Source organism: Triplophysa dalaica, chromosome 22 (genome assembly GCF_015846415.1).
Source record: "Triplophysa dalaica isolate WHDGS20190420 chromosome 22, ASM1584641v1, whole genome shotgun sequence".
Classification (NCBI taxonomy): domain Eukaryota; kingdom Metazoa; phylum Chordata; class Actinopteri; order Cypriniformes; family Nemacheilidae; genus Triplophysa; species Triplophysa dalaica.
In genome coordinates this window covers 2,138,217-2,160,064 of record NC_079563.1, presented here as the reverse complement: position 1 = coordinate 2,160,064, position 21,848 = coordinate 2,138,217, and the positions used below count along the sequence as shown (strand labels likewise).

Here is a 21,848-nt window from a genome sequence, read left to right as displayed (position 1 = left end):
CATTTTCAGATTACACGTAGATATCAATATCAATCATACACACCTCAACAATGGTGATAATCATCAAAGTAATTCAGGTAAACTGCAATGCATGCTGGGAGTCATGAATGAGTTTAGTATTATGATGTTTCCCAGCATTCATTGCAGCATGAAGCTTTTTTTGTTGATTGTCACCATTGTTGAGTTTCATACAGTGATTCTTCATGTGTCCGGGTATCTGTGTGATTCAGCAGCTATGAACTTCTCAAAATCACTTATAATTTACGTGGCAGTACTAAAGTTATTAGTCAAATATAAAATATTGTTATATCTAAATTATATCTAAACAGTCAGAGGTGATCGAATCTCGTAATAGTGACTATTATGTAACTGTGTAATAATGTGTGCTTTCAATGTGTGCATTTCTGTGACTCAGTGGTAGGAGTATGACACTAGTAACGCCAAGGTCACGGGTTCAATCACAAGGGATTGCACATACTCAGATAAAATGCATAGTATAATGAAATGTAAGGCATCTGTCAAATGCATAAATGTAAGAGTCAAGATATCAACTAAAGTGAACACTGATCACAATAATAGTGACACAAATGAATCTTGTGTTCATTGTAACAAAGGGGTTTTGTAGACGTTTGTTATTTGGTCAATAAAAGCAATTGATGTGATCTCCTGTTTCTGACCATTTTCAGGTCAATTCAAGCTTCTCCGAATAAGTCATATTTAGTGTTTAATTATTCAATATTTATCATTCATAATCAGCAGATGAACTGTTGACGGTTATATTATCTAATATTACTCAATTTTTATAAGTAATTCACATTGAGAAATATTAGGCTGAACTGTTGACGGTTATATTATCTAATATTACTAAAAATTTTTAAGTAATTCACATTGAGAAATATTAGGTAGACTTTATCTAGTTTCTTTTAGTGTGTCATGACTTATATCTGATAAATGTAGGTACTCTTCACTTAAAAACATAGAATAAAATCTACTCAATCTAATTGAGTGGAAATTCTTGCCTCAATTTTATTGAGTAGATTCAGGAAGTTTGCATGTAGTTTACTTTGCTAGTATATGTAAGTAAAATGTAACTGATTTGAATGAGTAATATTTACTAACCCTCAAGAATCATTTTTTTCAGTGTGGCAGGTACCGGTGAGTCGAATTTGGACTCTCCGCAAAATAACGTCTCCCCTCGTTGATTTTGATTGGGGACACCGGCAACATGTGAGAAGTGCTGATATACGCAAGACAAAGCAAAGGTACGATAAAGATAGAGAATCTATAATCTGGCAGGGGTTAATCATCCGAACGGGTATCTCTTGAAAAACTGAATGAATAACAGTCACTGGTTTAGTAGTGATAGATTTAATATTATTATTTATATTATATTATTGGAACAAGATTAATATTAAGAAGTCATAAATATGGAGATCAGATTGAGGTATTCAAGCACTTTGTACATTTTATAGATAAATTCTATTCTGGAAGCCTTATATTGTATTTTGAATTCTACTTATATGAAGTCTGTACACACACTGTATGTGTGCATGAGTGCATCTCATGAAACCTGTCAAAAGCATTGTGTAGTTTATAACAGATAATTGTATATCTCTTACGTTGGACTATATTTGTTTTGAATCTGGCACCATGATTGTTTGTGATGTTTTATATGTATATTGCATATTTTCTTGTATTTTTCTGTTTTAGTTGTATTCATGTTTTGATTTGTAAAGCGGTTTGAGCTCTAGAAAAGCACTATATAAATTTACCTCAATTAAGATGGCAACTTCTTTTAAGAGACTAACCTGGTCCTGGACAGGCTAACTGCCAGTGAGTCTTGAACAGAGCCCCGTTAACACTGATCTGCATGTGATGTAATGATATTATCACTGATTCTCCGTCATGATTCAATATTATATCACTTTATTAATCACTATAAATAAACAGATCCATGTAATAAATTCTAGGGCAAAATAATAAATGACTATACGGTCTGTGACATACATCTGTGTTCAATTATATGATATTTGATGTCAAATGTATATACTATTGTCAAATCCTAATAAATTGATGATGGTAACAGCAATTTCAAACAATTATGTTGAACAAAAGTAGTAGTATCTAAATACAAATAAATTAACTGGAATTATGGTTTTAGATACGGAATAGGGCAATAAATTGATTTTAGATGACAAATTAACAGGCAGGGTTATGAGAAACAGATTTGCAAACTATTTTGTTCAGCTTTACATATTTAATCTCATGGTAATGTCATTTTTGTAGCTTTTATTTTTCATTATTCCTTAAATTTCATTCAACTTTTCACGGCACACAAGTCACATATTTTTCTATTTGTAAATAAGTGGTTGAGGCGGCCTACTTGGAGAGGAATCGTAATATTAAATACGGTTGAAACAACAGGTCGTGTGTCAATGTCTTCAATATGATAGTAAATTGCTTCTTTTTCCAGATGTTGGATTTCCAGCTCTAACTTTTCTACTAACAGGTGGAGGCTGGCCTTTCCTTCCAGAAGAGAAGAACGGAATAAGTAAATGATTTTGTGTGCCACATTGAGAATGGTGAGGTATACTGTACCTGTTGGAGTGGGTTCAGGTAAGAGGATGAAGTTTCCGCTACTGTTCCAAAGGCCAGTGTCAGTGACTTTAAAGTGATACTTTCATCATTTACTCACCCTCTTGTCATGTCAAACCTTTATTAATTGTTTCTTCCGCAGAACACATATTAAAAAGATATTTACAGAAAGTTGGTAATCAATAGCATGACCCCCATTTACTTCTATTATTTGGCACAAAACCATGCATGTTACTACCGGAAATTACAAAATAGGTTGTGGTGCCTGGTTACTGAAACCACACCTGCCTAGCTTGACGTGATCAAGGTAGCTCAGGCAAACTGGAGCTGATCTAATCTTCCACTGGTAATATAGAGGCTGCTAGTCAAGGGCATTGAAGGTTGGGATGGAAGAGATGATCATTCAGCGGTCACTCAAGTGACCAGATGTCACCCTTAATTAGGCTATAAAGAAATTTAAGGCATAATATAATTTAAACAGATGGTTTTTTTTTTAAATCACCCCCCTCGGCCGTCATGAAGGATAAAATTAGCTATATACCAAAACCATTTTTTATACCGGGCTGTTAACATATTTTTTCTGCTGTGAAGTTGGGCATTTTAACATGGGGTGCTATGAAATGTACTCCCTTTTGGAGCCAGTCTCTAGCGGCCAGTCGAGGAATTGCGGTTTAAGTTACTTCCTTATTGGTTTCATGACGAGAGAGACCGGAAGGTCGGTGTAAAATAGGCTTACATGAGTTACAGGAATTATCCTGTGTATTTCAGTTTCATAAACTGGAAATTGTTTCGTGTAATCTTTCAATTTCACTGTATAGTTTGTCTGCTTGACGATGAAAATTAACCAACACGATCTATTATGCAAATTTTATATAAACAATCATTATATTAAATAATTTAAAATAAATTTTCAAATATATAATATTAGACATTTAATAGACTACAATATTGAATAATTTCAGGACCCCATTGAAAACGCGATGGTGCATCTCAAGGGATTTATCCAATAAATATATTTGAATAATAATTAATCGGAATTGATAATTATTTAAAAATAAAAGCAATTGGTTCCAATATGAACATGTGTTGTTTAATACATTTAATTATATTTTCCAATATATTATAATATATTCTTTTTGTAGGATATTCCCTGTTATTGGGGTGGTTTGCAGGACCTTATGTTTTTGCCAGGGTTTTCTGAGTGGTTGTTAGGGTGTTGTTATGCGGTTGCTATGATATTCTGAGTGGTTTTTAAACCTCTGGCACTGAGCAAAAGTAGAAGTCACAAAACAGTCATCACAATAAATAGAAACTCTAGATCCGAGAGGATGAAGATGCAAGAACAAATGACTCTAATAAGTCCAGTTAAATAACGCACAGAGTTAATATGCTTGCTTGCACGCTGATCTGTCCGACTTTTGCCAAGAACACTCTTTTCAATGAACTACAGATCAACGTACATTTAACTTCTGACCCAGATCATCTTTTGTTCAAGTAATCCTATTTTCAAAAATGTATCACTTCTATGCTGTCTTCAGATGTTTGATGCACAGTTTCTGATGTTTTTATTCGGAATGCAGTGGAAATTTTGAAGAGTGTTTTATTTAAATGTGAAGTTTTTCTTTCAAAGGGTAATGCTGGGTGGAATGTATGGAGCACTGTTAAACACAGTTATTCTTTAGGTTTATTTATAAAGGTTAATTTTTTATATTTAAGTCTATTTATAAAGCAAAACTTGGTAAGTCTTTACTAAAAACATATGTACGTACACACTACATTACATGGCCATAAGCTAAAAAACTAATATTTTCATAGAATAATTAAAACGGCTTAAAAAATATTTTCGTAAAAATGTTTAAATAAGGAAAACCTTGTCATTCTTTTTTAAATCAGAACAATTGTTGAAGTAAGGGATTGAATAATTTCTCATAGACCATGCACAAACGTGTGTGAGACAGTTGGGGTGAAGAAAGGGTTAACACAATGTGTAAAATGACATGTTGAAGGAGAAAGCCCCTGTGTACGGTAGCGGCGCGGTTATTCGCTGCAGGTTAACGCTATCAATATATTAGGACATGGATTGCGGTACCGTAACTCGTTCGTTTGCGTGGAGGGGCTGACTAAGGAACTGCCTAAATGAGATAAAAGCCCGCAGACCAGGCTGCATTCTGTTTGTCCCACGGAGACGTGTCGGCTGTGCTACAATATCAGGGAAAAGGCCACAGACCGACATCACAGCCATCAGCTCTAATGCGAAATGTTCACGTCTATTTTGTGGATTCTCTGTCTGCCAGTATGTCTTCAGCGGTGTGGATTTTCCCTCGGTGAGTGTTCCATACGATGGTAACAGTGGTTGCCATGGAAAGATAATATTGGACAATGCCGCGTTCTTTGACTGTTGCTGTCTTTTATTAGAGAATTTAAATTCCACGTCTTAAATAACGCTGCTCAGTTCTTTCTTTCACTGGTAAACTAGTGTTAGTGTATGCTATATTATTTTCATTTTCAGTTGGAAATTGATTTAATTTAATGGTTTGTTGACCGCACATTGACAGCGTGTCTACAGGCATTTGCCAATGTGTACAGAAAATCCTCCTTTAACACTATTCAATTTGGTAACGTTATTTATCAACACGTCTTCCCCCTTTTTATGTTCAATCGTACGTTTGAAGTGTTTGAGCTTTACGTTTTAAAGCATATCAACGAATGCCGACGTGTATGCCAATGCCTGCTTTTAGTAGATCATTTATTTGTTTTTAATATAGGCCCAATTTATTTAGACGTGGCCATTTTTTAAATGCACGATTCATTTTTAATATTCGCGTTTCACGTTAACAGACAATAAACATGTATCCAGTTTATGTGCACATGAAACGCTTAAACTACATCAATATGCTCTTGGCCCACTTACATGCTCACCAGGGTGATTAACTAGATCTTGCTTTTAGGAGTGGTTATATACTTTTTTATTCGTTTTTAGTCTTGTGCTGTTAAACAATTTAATAATGTTGTTGGGACATGGTTTTAACAATAGCCTTACTACAGTAATCATAATTTAACAGTGTTATTCGTAGTAAAACTTTTCATACAAATTGTGCATGCTTTTATAAACGCATTTTATTTTTACAAAATAAACGCCATACTTGCGCATAACACTATTGAATGCGAACGGGGACAATATTTACAACTTGAAACGCGTGTAATTTGGACGCGTCATCGTGACAATTCTAAACGTGACTTTTTGTTCCGTGTCAACGCTAAGTTTTTGGGCGTGTTATTTGAAGACACGATCGTTAGTATCGCCGTAACCAGGGGCGTAGTTTATGGGGGGGAGGTAACCCCCCCAATATTCAAATCCATCAGTAACAACCCCTCCAATATTTCAACATGAAAATCACAGTAGATGAAATGAAAAAGATGTAGAATTACTTTATTTTGTGACAATAATTTTGTTCATAATCAAATATGAGTGTGTCATAATAAATTAGACAAAAAATACCCTCCCTCCATTGAACCGATTGGTAACGCCCAACCAAGGAGTCGCACTTTCACCAAAACAACGCGTGAGCACACGGGTAACTTAACGTACGCCAAAAATGAAAAAAATAAATAAAGCATGTACTGAGAATGAGGTATGAGAATATTGTGTAATAATAGCAAAGTACACACCATAGCCTATATGTTAGCTAGCTAATCCATTGAAATGTATTTAGCTATAACTATCAATATAACAAGTTACCAAAGCAGCCATCTGTTTTGCTAGCTCATTTTTCAATAGTGTCTGTAATTATCAATGACAAAAGCATTCACGTTGATGTTTTTTTTCTTCCTAAAATAATCTGACTTTTGAACGAATTGGATGAATGAATAATTTAAGTAGCTCACTCATTAAAACAGTGAATCGCTGCCGCCTACTGGCGCTTTCAATAATTTCTTTCTTTTTATAATCTCTTCTATGTTAGAATTTATGTCAGTTTAACATACTGTAACACGATTCAGACATGGAAGGAAGGAGGCGAGAACCGGCAAACATTGAACAAAGTTTTAATATAAATAATAACAGCCTGCGGCCCCTCACGGACGACCGCCGGCGAACAAAACATAAATATAAAACACAAGAACATAAATATAAACACAAGTATAAAACACAAGAACATAACTACAAACGTAAACACAATTTGGGCCAAGTCCTCTCTCTTCGACGGTTCGGTCGCTCGTTCTCTTATATGCTCCCAATCTCCATGTGATTCGAGCCCGGTGTGCGCACAGCTGCCGCTCATTCACAATTACTCCCCGGTCTCGAACCACGGTCTCGCCCTGCCTACTCCACTACACATACATTCTAAATCATTACATCTTAAAGACATCTTCTAACAGGAAACGTCCTATAGACGTATTGCAGATGAGCAAACACTCTAAAAAATATGTCTTCCAGATGTAAACACACACATCAAATAGACGTCTCTGTGATGTTCGTGTGCTATCTGGGATGTTCAACCCCCCCAATGTTCATACCAAATCTACGCCCTTGGCCGTAACGCAATATGTTTGGCCTTGTTTTTAGTTGTGTTTAAACAAACAAAAGGTCATTTTTGAGCGTGTAATATTTTGACTCTCATTTTGATGCGTGACATACTAATCTTTCTGTTTTAGTTGAACTGCTTACAATTTGAGGTCAACAAATAAATTATTTATTGCTAGCTAATGAGCTAGCTTTCCTGTAGTTCAGTGGTAAGAGCATTGCGTTAACAACGTAAGGTTGTGGGTTCGATCCCAGGGGAAAGCAAATACCTATGTAAAATGTATAGGATAAAACAATGTAAGTCGCTTTGGATAAAAGCGTCTGCCAAATGCGTAAATGTAAATGTAAATGTACATTTACGCATTTATAATAACGCTGTTATTCAATTGCTTTTTATCTCACGTCTTTTGTGGTGCACTTATATTTGTATTATATTTTTATGGTGTATAACTTGTATGTATATTTTACGCTTTCCACATGCACGCTGTAAAAAATGTCCCCGTAAATTTACAGTAAAGTACTGGCAGCAGTGGTTCCAGCCATTTACTGTAATTTTCCATGCTTGCAACCGTTTTTAATTTTACAGTTATGCTGTAATTCCACAGTAAATTACTGGCAGTTATTTACAGCAATTGTACAGTTCAAGAACAGATTTCTGTTTTATGGCTGTACTGTTATTTCACAGTAAAGTACTGGCAGCTGTATAACGCAATTGTACGTTTAAGTACAGTATTCTTTTTTACTGCTGTAGTGTTATTTCACAGTAAAGTACTGGCATCAGTGGTTCCAGCCATTAACTGTTATTTTTACAGCTTTGCAGCCGTTATTCATTTAACAGTTGTGCTGTTATTCCACAGTAAAGTTCTGGCAGCGATTTACCGTAATTGTAAAGTTTAAGTACAGTTTTCTGTCATATGGCTGTACTGTAATTTCACAGTTATGGCTATGTTATTTAATATTTACTCTACTGCCCAAATCGCAAATAAATACCTTATTTCTTCCAGAGATGTATAATAATATATTGAATAATTGGAGAAAAAAACACAGACGCCAAGCAAATGCAAGTATTGTGTTTAACTGATGCTGAAAAATAAAATCTACTCAAATGCAGCAAAAATAAATACAACGTCAAAAGAGGTCCCAAAAAACAATCAAACCAACATTTAGACAACAGAAAAAGAAAAACAAAGTCACAGAATACAACAGAAACATAAAAATACAATGGAAAATACGCAACACATATTGTGAAACAATAAACTAAAAGCAACATATACTGTAAATAGTTACACAATACAAAAAACACAGCAACAATAAACTGAGCCCTAAATTCATATATTAAGGATTAAATTAAAACAATGTAAAATATTTAGTGCATAAAAAATATAATAACAGAAACCAATAAACAAACTGAATAAACAAACAAGAGAAATTAAAGACAAAAAGTATGTTTACAAAGGTGCAAATATATATTAATCAAATAAGTTACAAACAACACTGTAGAAAACAAAAAGAATTAGATGAAACCCAGGTTTAGGAACTTTTTTTGACCTATCGCTCAGTCATCTGTGCAGATAAACAACTTTTTACTGCCTCTAAAATAAAAGCATAGAAATACAGAGTTAAAAATGTGATTAAATAAAATGCATAATAATTAGAGACATTTCACACTATAATACACCATCAGGCCTAAGAGTTTTACATTTAATACATGAACAAATTGTTTGTAGATTTAAGAGTTCCAGGCTCTTACCAATCACAACAAAATTGGGAATCCTATTTTCCCATGTACTGCCCTCAAGTTCACAGTTTTGGCCTGGGTTTTTTATTGCTAGCTTCATTCACCAGACTGTGTCTTCAGATCCACTCCACCAAATCATCCAAGATCAATTACCTTGAATGTTTGAAAACATGCTGTCAGTATTAAGCCAAATTACTATAACATGCTTTTGGAATTTATACCGATATTAGAAAAATTACAGTACATACAAGACCAATTAGAAACATATAATTATCAAATTGTTACAGATTCAGTTGAAATTGTACAAAAGTACAAGGACCTGTTAGAAAAATGTTAAAGAATGAAATAATATACAGCCTTGCTTTGTTTTCCTTTTTGGTGGCCTCAGGGAGTCTGTCTTTGACTGGAGATGAGTCTACTGTTCCACAAGATGCGCTACTGTCGTGTTCTTTTTTTATTATTTCACACTGTCAACGACATAATTTCAAAAATCAAAATACACATAGCTTTTAAATGAAATATGTTTAACAAACATCACTCTTTACCCAGACTGCAAGCACAACATCCACTTATTTAGTGTGTGGCGAGTCCGCCGGTGCGTAATCAGCGTCGCCATGGGAACCAACGACAATCAAGTCTGCCGATCGCTCAACAGCTGCAGCCACTCGAAACTCCCGGATATAAGCCGGTGAAACCAAGGCGGAAGAGAGCTTACTTTCCGGTTTCTCCTGTGACTAACACTGGTTTCTTTTCTGCAATACAGAGAGCGATTGAGGATTGGCAGACTTCGCGGAAGCAGCCAAAGACCCCTTACCCGCCCCGGAGTAGAAGAGAGCCGAGGAATCACGTCTACCAGGAGCGTCAACCTAATTCCCCTACTTACCTATCATGACTCCCAAAGGGGGCCCAACAGGACCTATTTTTCTCTCCAGGCTCCCCATAACGAGGACTACGATACGCTAAAGAGGGAGATTCTCGCTCGAGTAGGCCTGTCCCACTCCTAGGTATTTGACGAAGAACAGACGATCCGAATACAGGCGGCGCACCTCTCGAGGCTCAGCCATCTATGGCTGTTAACCGGAGAGCCCTCTGGAGCTCAAGTCGCAGAGATTGTTGTCGTGGACCAGCTCTTGCGGGCTCTACCCCGCCGATATCGATCTCTCGTGGGGATGCGGGACCCTTCGTCCATCAGGGAGTTGGTAGAGGCCGTAGAGTTAGCAGAGACAACTTTTAGCCGTGAGATGGGAGAGAGAGCATTAACTCCTGCCAAGAGAGGAAACCGCGGATGGCGACCACCTCCGGCACAATCAACAGACCCGCACCGACATTCCCTCAAGACGAGCCGATACCCACGGAGGCTACAAGCCCTGTTTCTCGCGCATGGCTCGCTGGTTGTACTATGCATCGAGAAGCAGTTTCAGGGGCCCCAGAGCACCTAGTAAGGCTTGATGGCCAGGACGTACGCGCAACCCTCGACTCAGGAAGTTCGGTGACACTGGTATACTCCAGTGTTCTTCGACCTCGGCCAAGAGGTAAACTTTCCCTGCCCATAACCTGCATTCATGGCGACACCCGAGAGGTTCCTGCTTTCCGAGTCACAATCTCGGCTAAATCTGGTTCCTGGCCCGTTGATTTCGGCGTCATGGACGACCTCCCGGCCCCCCTCCTGTTAGGAAGAGATTGGCCCGGGTTTAAGCAGTTGTTAGCAGGTTCGACTAGGCGTGACTCACAGAAACCGAGAGACTACCGTCAGCGGAGGACAGCACGACAGCAGCCCGTCCTGCTGCCCACGGGGACCGAACGAGAAGGTGAGGACATTTCAAAAGGCCCAAATATAATCTCTGATCTGTTTCAGCGAGTCACGGAAGGTGGCTCCTTTGGCCGAGAACAGAGAGAGGATGACCGACTAAGACACTGCTGGGGAAAAGTACGTGTAGTAGACGAAAAGAAGCAACACCCCCGACCCCACCCAACACCCTATTTCGTCGTAAAAAAGGGTCTGTTGTATTGTGTCGCACTAAGAAGGGGAGAGGAAAAACACTTGTTGGTGGTCCCAAGAAGCAAGACGGCTACTGTAATGGAGCTAGCACACACACATGCCATGGCTGGACACTTGGGAGCGGCAAATACAGCCCAGCAGATACGGGACTGGTTCCATTGGCCAGGGTTAGAAGCGGAAGTGAAAAGGTTCTGCCAAGGCTGTCCTACCTGCCAGCGAACGTCGCCAATACGACCACCCCCCACCCCTTTAATTCCTCTCCCCATCATTGAGGTACCCTTCTCTCGCATCGGTATGGACCTGGTGGGGCCATTGCCAAAGTCTGCCCTTGGCCACGAACACATTTTAGTAATAGTGGATTATGCCAATCGTTACCCGAAGCCGTCCCCTTAAGGAAAGCTACAGCCAAAGCCTTCGCACACGAGTTGTTCATACTCTGCACCCGGGTAGGAATCCCCACGGAAATCTTGACTGACCAGGGGACTCCCTTCATGTCCCGGCTGATGGCTGACCTCTGCCACCTCCTCAAGGTAAAACAACTACGGACTTCAGTATTCCACCCACAGACCGATGGCCTTGTTAAGCGGTTTAACCAAACCCTGAAGAGGATTTTACGGCGGGTGGTGGCAGAGGATGGGCGCGATTGGGACCTCATGCTTCCCTATGTGCTCTTCGGTGTACGAGTGGTTCCTCAGGCGTCAACCATATTTACGCCCTTTGAGCTGTTGTTTGGGAGACAACCTAGGGTTCTACTGGATGTAGCCCGAGAGGCCTGGGAAAACCAACCCGCCCCCCATAGAAGCGTGATAGAACACGTACAACACATGAGACAACGTATTGATCGTGTCATGCCACTGGTCAGAGAACACCTCACAGAGTCCCAACGCATCCAACGACGACTATATGACCGGCCCGCACAACCTATGGAACTACAACCCGGCTATCGAGTGCTGATACTGACACCCTCACCCACCTCCAAGTTCCTCGCCTCCTGGAAGGTCAATTATCGGGTCCGTCAGCCGGGAAGACGGAAGGAGGAGCAGTTATATCATATAAACCTCCTGAAGAATTGGGTGGCATCCCAAACACATGACAGCTTTTGCAGACACTGAGCCACCGGTGCTTCATATGGGAGAACAGCTCTCCTCCGTCCAGAAGACCGAACTGAGTACCCTGGTCAGTCAATTCGCAGATGTGTTTCGTGAGCGACCCGGGCAGACTCGGATTGTCCAGCACGAAATCCGGACACCCCTGGGTGTCGTGGTTAGACAGCGGCCCTACCGGGTCCCTGAGGCTCGTCGACTGGCGATTGAGGAGGAGGTTACACGGATGAGAGACCTTCAGGTAATTGAAGCATCACGTAGCCCCTGGTCCAGCCCAATCGTCATGGTCCCGAAACCGGACGGCACTCTCCGTTTTTGTAACGATTTTCGCCGGCTGAAGAGGTGTCCACATTTGACAGTTTCCCAATGCCCAGGGTCGATGAGTTACTCGATAGGTTAGGTTAAGCACGCTTCATCTCAACCTTGGACCCCACAAAAGGTTATTGGCAGGTGCCCCTCACCCCGGAATCAAGGGAGAAAACTGCCTTCAGTACACCTTCCGGACATTGGCAGTATCGGGTATTGCCTTTCGGACTTCATGGGGCACCTGCCACATTCCAACGTATGATGGATATATTGTTGAGACCTCATCAATAGTATGCAGCCGCTTACCTGGACGACCTCGTCATTCACTTCAACAACTGGGATGAACATCTCGTCAGGTTACGGAGAGTGCTGTCCGATATCAGGAAAGCGGGGCTGGCCGCAAACCCGAGGAAGTGTCATCTCGGACTAGCTGAAGCACAATACCTTGGTTTTTGAGTTGGCCGGGGATTAGTACAACCTCAGACACAAAAGGTCGAAGCAGTCCAGAGGGCAGCCCGCCCTACCAACAAGACACAGCTACGTGCCTTCCTCGGGTTAACAGGCTACTATAGATGCTTCATTTCTAACTTCTCCTCCATAGCCAGTCCCCTGACCGACCTGACCAAGAAGGGGCAGCCAGAGAAGGTAAACTGGAGTTCGGAAGCAGAAGTGGTATTTCAGACTTTAAAGCAGGCCCTTTTGTCATCCCCGGTTCTACATGCCCCCGACTTTGGCTGTCCCTTTATCCTTCATAGAGACGCCTCCGACCTCGGTTTGGGAGCGGTACTCTCTCAACAGAAGGGAGGAGAGGAGCACCCGGTCCTGTATCTCAGTCGGAAGCTCACCCCGGCAGAGTCACGGTATGCCACGGTCGAGAAGGAAGCCCTTGCCATAAAGTGGGCAGTTCTAGAGTTGCAGTATTATTTGCTCGGCAGAACGTTCTCACTGGTAACAGACCACGCACCGTTGATCTGGATTGCCAAGGCAAAGGATACTAACCCTCGTATCACTAGGTGGTTTCTTGCACTCCAGGACTTCCACTTTAAAATTGTACATCGGTCAGGCGCTTCCCATTGCAATGCCGATTGCTCAAGGTTGTGGTCAGGTTGGACGTCTCGGTCAGGTACGCTCCCTCCCCCTTTTCACTTCAAGTTTTCTTCACACAGGATGATGCCCCGGACAAGGACGACGCTTGGGGGGGGGAGTGTGGTGAGTCCGCCGGTGCGTAATCAGCGTCGCCATGGGAACCAATGACAATCAAGTCTGCCGATCGCTCCACAGCTGCAGCCACTCGAAACTCCCGGATATAAGCCGGTGAAACCAAGGTGGAAGAGAGCTTACTTTCCGGTTTCTCCTGTGACTAACAGTGGTTTCTTTTCTGCAATACAGAGAGCGATTGAGGATCGGCAGACTTCGCGGAAGCAGCCAAAGACGCCTTACCCGCCCCGGAGTAGAAGAGAGCCGAGGAATCACGTCTACCAGGAGCATCAACCTAATTCTCCTACTTACCTATCACGACTCCCAAATACGTGAATAAAAGCTCCCTTCGGGGCATGGTTAAAAGCGTCTATTGTGCTGTCTGGTTTCAAGTGCCGTCAAATGTTTTCTAAAAACAAATCTCAATCATGGATAAACTTTGAAAAAAAATTATTAGGAACTAAAACCTGTTAGTTTAGATTTAAGTAAAAGTTTCAACTTACCGAACTGTATTGAAAATCAACAAAATGATGGTAGAATTTGAATTACGAACTTCTGGTTCTTCTAGTGAGAGGAAGCATTCTAGGAAATGAAGTCCTTTTCATAGGCCGCATTTAACGCTTAAGTCGCAAATCGACTAAAACTTCTAAGATGCATGGCAAACTACATCATCGTATCTGCAAAGACATCAGGGTTACTCGATTTCACGAAGCACTTCGAATACTGGTTCAGTGATTAAAAAGCAGGCGAAGGATTCGGCTCTCAATGCTCAAACTGTACCATTCAGTCACAAAAAAACACCAATACAAATAATATTAAATGAGGTTTAAGTAAATAAATGTTTATATAATATAACATCATAAATATTCCCTTCTTAAAATTATCTGTTGTATTCCTCATTTGATATAAACTGGTTTTGATGTCCCTGCAAAGGGTCTTCATAATAGTATCATGTTATTAGATATTATTATTATTGGCAGTTTTTTTTGCTTTAAACTTTGTGGCTAACCAAAATCTTAACTGAATTACGTCCTTTTTATGGCAAGCCTAACTCAAACCAGGATGTAGCTTCTGGCTGACCAGACAAAAACGACCCTTATTCTGTTTCACACAAAGAGTGTTGAAAAAAAAACATAAGAAAAATGCCAGAATTGAGACAGAATTTTATGCTCTATAGGAAGAGACGAGCTGTGGCGTGATCTTGATTACCACGCTGTTTAGAAATAGTAGGACTTGTTAAAAATCACCAAGCCCACATGCTGCCTTTCACACCGTAATACTGTAATTTTTTCAGGAGCCAACGGCTGTACAGTTAAATGCTGCAAATTTACAGAAAGGGATAAATCTATGGGCCTTGGTCTGTTAACCTACAGAATGAAACTTTTTTTTTTATAACAGTATTTTACTGTTGGAAATTGCTGTTTTTTAACAGCAATTTTTTACAGTGTATGTGCAGTCCCCTGGGATTGAATCCACATCCTTGGCATTGTTAGCACCATGCTCTTAACCACGGAGCAACAGGAAAGGTCTACGAATATCTTAAAATCATATATGTGAGAAAAAAATATTAAAATAAATCAAATTGAAACCGGAAGTGCTTCTGGACCAGTGTTACATCTTGTGGAGTGGTCTAGTACATTTACATTTACATTTAGTCATTTGGCAGACGCTTTTATCCAAAGCGACTTACAGTGCACTTATTACAGGGACAATCCCCCTGTAGCAGCATGGAGTAAAGTGTCTTGCTCAAGGACACACTGGTGGGGGCAGCTGGGATCGAACCAGCAACCTTTGATTTACCAGTTCAGTGGTTTAACCCACTAGACCACCATCTCCATAGTAAGGGTGCTGTGATTGATTGGTCGCCGATCAGCATCCGCCGATAATAGCTTTGACACAAAACGTGTAGATTTAGGTGTGTTCAATTGCAGAGCTGTGCAGACCGAACGGGGTATGAGGTCTGGAACATTCAGCTCAGTCACTCATTTAAGACTTTATTCTTGAAGGATTATGCAGTCGGAGTTCTAAAACCACGTATCTTATTTCTTCCAAGCGGTAGAATGGGAGTGAATGGGGGTCAATTTTTATAAGCTCTAGAAAGTTCTTCTTATCGATGCGTTCGTTTAAGAGAAAAAATATTGAAAAAAGCTATAAACGATAATGTCAAACTTCTGTTATCCCTCGGCAGAGTATAAACCAGAGGCCAGGGTTTTTCCTGGCTCAAAATGAGCAGAAATGGTGAGATGGTGCAGAGATGGTGCAACGCCCATGTGACTTAAGTGGCTTAAGATAATAATTATTTTAAATTTTAAAAAAATTGTTGAAATTGACAACTATTAAGTTAAAACATAAAATTTATTCACCTGAACAGAAAAGTTCAACATTTTATCCTTTTCAACTAACTAAGCCCCTAAGGAAACCATTAAGCAAAGCTCATTCACATCCTATGTTCTCTTGTGGGACACTGAGCTTTGAATGATTTGTTGATCTCTTGCACTCTATTTAAACAAATCGGTTCGATGGAATCATTAATTTGTGTGTACAATATGCGTTCACATGGCGAGCTCGCTGTGTACAGTAACGCTGATTCAACTAGCCAACTTAATAGCTAAAAACATTATAATGATTTACAGTAGGTTAATTTAAGAAATTTTACGAACAGCTGTGAAAAACAGCTAATACAGCTCCTTATATCTCTCCTTTTAGCGGCCGACCTCAAATTTCTCTATGCAGGAGGCACTATGCACTACGAGGGTACTACAATTGCCTTTAGTAAATACATAGTTAATAATATAAAAAAAAAAATGAACTTCAGGCAAGCCAAGGTGAAACTTGCATTGAAACGCGAGATGATGCTGGCCGCGTGGGCGCTTTGACATGACACGCTGCAAGCGCCAGAAAAAACAAACCGAGAGTCGCAACACACTAAAAATGCTCATAGAGAGTGAAAGAGCGATTAAGACCAGTACAGACCCCATGACCACAAATTACCTGTATACTGTACTCTCATTGTTTGTGCATATATTCATACGTCATTGTTATACATGTTGTCTACCTTCCAACTGTATACATATGATATAGCCGGAAGATAAATATAAATACATAAATAATAAATCTCAAAATCAGAACTTAATCTGATATCTTCATTACATTTTCAGAACTTGGCTACATTTAGACTATGGTGAGCATTTAAATTAACTATAATAAATAAATAAAGGTAATCAATCTTAGAAAAATTAGGTATAAAATATAGAAATATAATAGGGGATTGTTACCGTGAAATATATTGTTGCCGTGGAATAAAAAGATTCATTCCGTGAAATAGCCCCCGTAGATCACTGACAAGGTTTGTAGTGTATACTGTATGCCCCACTATAGGTGGGGTATTTTTTCTAATGAAAGGATTCTTATCTCATGTTATCTTTAGATAATTAAAGACAATACAAAGTTGTTATTGTTATGTATTGAACCTTTCGAATAACATCTTTGTGCTATTTTTTGGAATCATTTCCTCTGCTACTGAAGACAGGAGAAAAAACGCAACACAAATCAGCAAATCATCTGTCTGCATGTGTCCTGAGAGATGGTGTACTTTAGGACCCTGCCTGGAGACACCAGTCCTGCCGTCATAAGAGCTGTCACATGAAAGAAACAGATGGTGTTTAATGGAGTTTTAAATAGTTGAACAGAGCTTAAACCTCAGCAGGCTGTCTAAAGAAATATGAAGTAAACGTGTTTCAGTAGGCCTATGTCTATATTTCTCACATTATGCACATTTTTGGACTAAGAGTCTTGTGGTTACTAAACGGGAGCAGACCTGGAAGAATGTCTCGTATCAACTCTACCTGTCTTTCACGCATATTACTTAAACACAGAATATTTGATTTCCATTTGAATCAGGTCATTAAAAAAGTAGACATTTTAAGCTTTCTTTAGACATACGTTTCATGCTTGTGTGATAAGTATTTGCAGAGTTTTGGATCAGTGACTGCTGACAATGGCCAGTATATTTTATTTATTTAAAAAAATGACAATGCTCTGATGTTTTTGTTAGCATACACACGTAAAAGTAGACAACTTACAATTTCTAATAATGTCTTACATACATGTGTATGCCCAAAATAAATTGAAGATTTTAAGTCTCTTTTGCTCTGATAAGAAAAAAGTGAGGTATAACGGCAAGCGTAGACATGGATATTAAAGGGAAAGTAATGGAAACAACCGTAATTGAAAAATTATGTCGGTTAGAGCTTCTTAGTGTCAGTTTCGATTACTTTTCGATTAATCGCCCAGTCCAAATTTTAGAGCAATTTGGTAGGTCTCTTTAAGCAAGTGTATTTGATAAACCAAGATTTGCCTCGCTTGGAATGTTTAAAGGGATAGTTCAGCCCAAAACTCCAATTTGCCTTTTATTTCCTCACCCTCAGGCCATCCGAGATGTAGGTGACATTTTTCTTGAGTAGTACCATAAAGAAGTTTGTTTGGTGAATCCGCAGACCTCTCTGCTTCAAATAATGGGTAGTACATGGGGTCTGCCGTTCTATGAGTTCCTAAAGCACATAATTCCGAAAAGCGGCTCCTGGTGACATGTTGATGTTTCGTGACGTGACTCTTGTTGTGGCGAATCGACCTTTCATCGCAGAAAGAAATCTCAGAGACAAGGGTTCCAGGTGCCAAGAGTTTAAACTTTATTTGCCCGGACAAACAAAGTGGGATATTCAGAGTTCATCTGAAGGGATCCAACGAATACATATCTGACTCCATCTTTTATACATTGTTTTCAAGTTGTTATCACAGTTTAAACCAATCATGTGCGCATGACATCGTCTTCTTCCAATCAGGTTTCATATGACATCACATTTTCATTAGCCCGTCCCTCTGAGCTCATTGTTCCGGCCTACCATATTAAGATTTAATGGTTGCGTGCACCCCTCAAAAACAAGTGCCTCTTTATCTTGACACTTTCCTGGGGGTTTCGGACGATACATGATTTAACCATGTTTTTATCAAAGATGAGCTCATGGTTTAGCGATAATGAACTACCCAGTATCCTTGTTTGTATGCGATTTAATTAAACTTCTCTACAAAAGTGTGTGGGGAGTTCGTCTTAGTGTTAAAAGATATTTGGTGTGTGTGCAGATGTTCAAGTGTTCAGACTCATAACATTACTTTTTTAAAAATGAGCTCACTGTTTAGAGATACCAGCATCCTTGACTCTATGACAAACCAAACTTCCTTATTAAAACTTATTTGTGGTGTACGTGCAGCTAAGATAAGATGCTTGTTGTTCATGCAGGTGTTCATGAGCTCATACTTATACACGAGGCCCAATATTGTTTCATAAGAATACATGAAATCCTATAACTAACTAAATGTATCATTTTGTGTAAGAAAACTCAATACTATAATAGAAAAACCACCATATAATCCCCCCTTTGAGGCTGACAAGCCTCACACTCCAACTAAATGGTATCTGTAAAAAGGAAATTATAGACTAATATATATTGTAAATCTAAAATACATCTAAAATAAAAAATCAATAGTGCTCAAATAGATTAATAAATTGCGTGTGCATTCAGTGAATGATAAAACACTTAAGATAATGTACTACGTAAGTTGAAATGATACCTAGGTTCCAATAATACTTAGGTTACGAGCAAGCAATAAAAAATAAATAAAAAATCCTTCCACCCTTCTGTAAATACTTCATAACATGAGTATTTCTGTTTTTAACCCTGTAATATGCATCAATTTTCTTGACCGTTTTTAGTCAATAGTAACTTGTGAGTGATCCTTATTCATGCTATGTTGTGATACAACATAAACAATCATCTGACTGGGAACAGTGGCTGCAGCTGTTCGTTGAAATGACTTAATGCATAACGTCAATATAATGCATGCAATAAAGCAAGCCTCAATCAACATCAAATTTTTCATGTTAGTAAACACACTTGTCATCCAGTCCCAATTAAATTCTTCTGAGTCAACCTCAGTTTTGGTGAAAGTCTCAATCATTAAAGAGATGATCTTCATTCCTTGCTGATGAGATGTTCCTTCTTCTCTGGAATATAGGTGCCACAGGTTTCTCCAAATACTGCACAAAGTCCTCCTTTCGCTGCTCTGAACTGGTCCAAGATCAGATGATTTTGCAAAACTGTCCGTCGTATTCCAGGTAGCCCCTCCTTGATGGCTTTCATTAAAATTTTTGTTGTCTTCATATATGAAGTAAACTCAAATCTGGTGATCTCAACTCCATTCATTAGAGAGCTGACTCCTAACATTGGACTAAAATCAGCTGAGACTTTCTTCGCCACAGTCCATATGTGATGATTCTTTGGCACAGAGCTATCAGATAGAAATTCAAACAGTCCTCTTCGTGTCCTCTGTTGTCTTGTAATCACTTCATGTGGTATGATGATCACTCCACCATGTAACTTTATTAGGGAACACAGTCCTGTCCAGTTCCTCTGTATAAGTACAATCAGTACCCACACAGCCAGTAGTTGTCTTCAATGATTCCAGCGCCTCTTTCGTCCGGAACATCTATATCATTTTTCTGCCCATCGCTCCTGTTCTTGCTCTTTTTCTCAGACATCTCAGACATGCCTCTCTGGTATTGCGGTTGGTTTTCGTCTCCTCATAGATATGTGAACACTTTTGTCACATGGTTCTTACCAAGTGATGACATCTTGTAGACTAGTTCCAGTAGATTCTTGCCGTTCGGTTCGTCAGTCTCCACCACATGTTCATTTCATGAGGATGTGGAGGACCAGGGTGGTCCATCAATGTGTCAATGTGTCGTTGATCTATCGTTTCCTTCGAATTGTTGATTTTTTGTTCAGAACAGAAGTGTAGTGTCACTCAGTTTGTCAAAGTTCTTTCCGGTGTCAATCGTTTCATAGAGTTTCACAGTGTCATTTGATGCAGTTCAATTCAGGGTAACATTGACCAGTTGTTTGCTAGTCGTGTCAGTAAATCTGGTTCTCTCTAAGATAGTAGCCATTTTCTGTTGTCGGAATAGTCATTCAATGTGGTCGGGAAGACTTGTCAAGATGCTTGGGTCCTTCGCGTTACATCGCCTTATGCATGCCCTGGGACCCACTCAAACTGGTCCAGATGAAAACCGTCTGGACGATGCTGTCTTCAGATTTAACACTCACTGGCCCAGTACCATTGGCGCCACCACTTGCTGCTATTTAGATCAGGTTCTGAAGCTCACTTGTTTGGCAACTTCTCATAATTCAGGAAGATACAATGACAAATACACATATGTGCACCAGGTGCACTTACATAACAGTTTTGGTTATATCGACAAAATAATAAATGAAAATTACATGTTATATGTTTTAGATTCAAAAATAATAAATAAAACAAAATAAAATACACACATGTGCACCAAGTGCACTCGCATAATAGTGTTTGATTATAGAGCACTAATGATTAGTTGAAACATCAAACATTGAAACGTGTTGATGTCAAAATAATAAAAAGTTAAACAAAAATAAATCTAACTACTTGCCTAACAATGTCTAAGGTAATATCTAAAACTATTCCCATGCATGATTATACAATTCTAAACTCTTCTCCCTCGCTGTCCAAAAAACAATGAGTAAATCATGGGACACTTGTCTTTCTCATCGTTTCCTCTTATTCGCTTATAACAGCTAACATATTCAGCATGTTTTCTTCAATATTGTAATATGTACTTAATTCCGTTCTCAATATCATCTGTTTGTCTGTAGCTTTCATCACCATAGCTCTTATATCTGGTAAAAGACAGCAAAATACTACAGAAAATATAGTAAATCCTATTGCTGCAAAAAACTCCTATCTTAATTGGCCATGAAGTTTATGATACAAAGAAGTCCAGCCATGTTCCAATTTCTTTGTCTTAGCCATCATTGGCTGTTATTTTGTTTCTTAAGTTTCTCAATTTTTCCATAGCTTTTGTGAACGACCCATCAGGGGCAGTATTGTTTGAAATGTATGTACAACAGTCCTCTCCAAACAGTATGCATACGCCTCCTTTTTCTGCTAAAAGCCAATTCAGTGCTTCTCTATTTTGCCAGGCCATTTTACTTGTTGGTGCCAAGCAGTGTCGGTCTTAAATTCTTATCCCCACATATTCAAAAATAATCTGCTCTGGGCACACCCTGCTTTTCATACGGTAAAATTATTTGATATGCTAATGTTTGATTCTCACAATTTTACATACCTATGATTTTTAAATTGTCAGTTATTGTGACTGAGGCAAACCTGTTATTCAAATATTTTGCTGTTCGTTTTTCAGCAAACATTTCTGTATTAAGATGCCAAATCGTTACACAATTTCCTGGGAACATGCCTATATGTGCCTCATTAGATTTACTTATTACTTATTTTATTCAA

At 39.2% G+C, this 21,848-nt stretch overlaps 1 protein-coding gene across 5 annotated transcripts in view; it reads left to right on the top strand.

Moving 5' to 3' along the window:
- Window positions 1–2,542: 2,542 nt before the first annotated feature.
- The window catches only part of vldlr (very low density lipoprotein receptor), a 69,168-nt gene continuing 49,862 nt past the window's right edge, over window positions 2,543–21,848 (top strand). For 4 of the 5 annotated variants that reach the window (XM_056735872.1, XM_056735871.1, XM_056735869.1 and 1 more), the window contains exon 1: window positions 4,608–4,919. In XM_056735872.1, the coding sequence (XP_056591850.1) occupies window positions 4,853–4,919 (67 nt within the window). In that variant the 5' untranslated portion in view covers window positions 4,608–4,852. Of the gene's footprint in view, window positions 2,617–4,607; window positions 4,920–21,848 lie in introns of those variants that run through there. The other variant, XM_056735870.1, reaches the window with a different exon arrangement.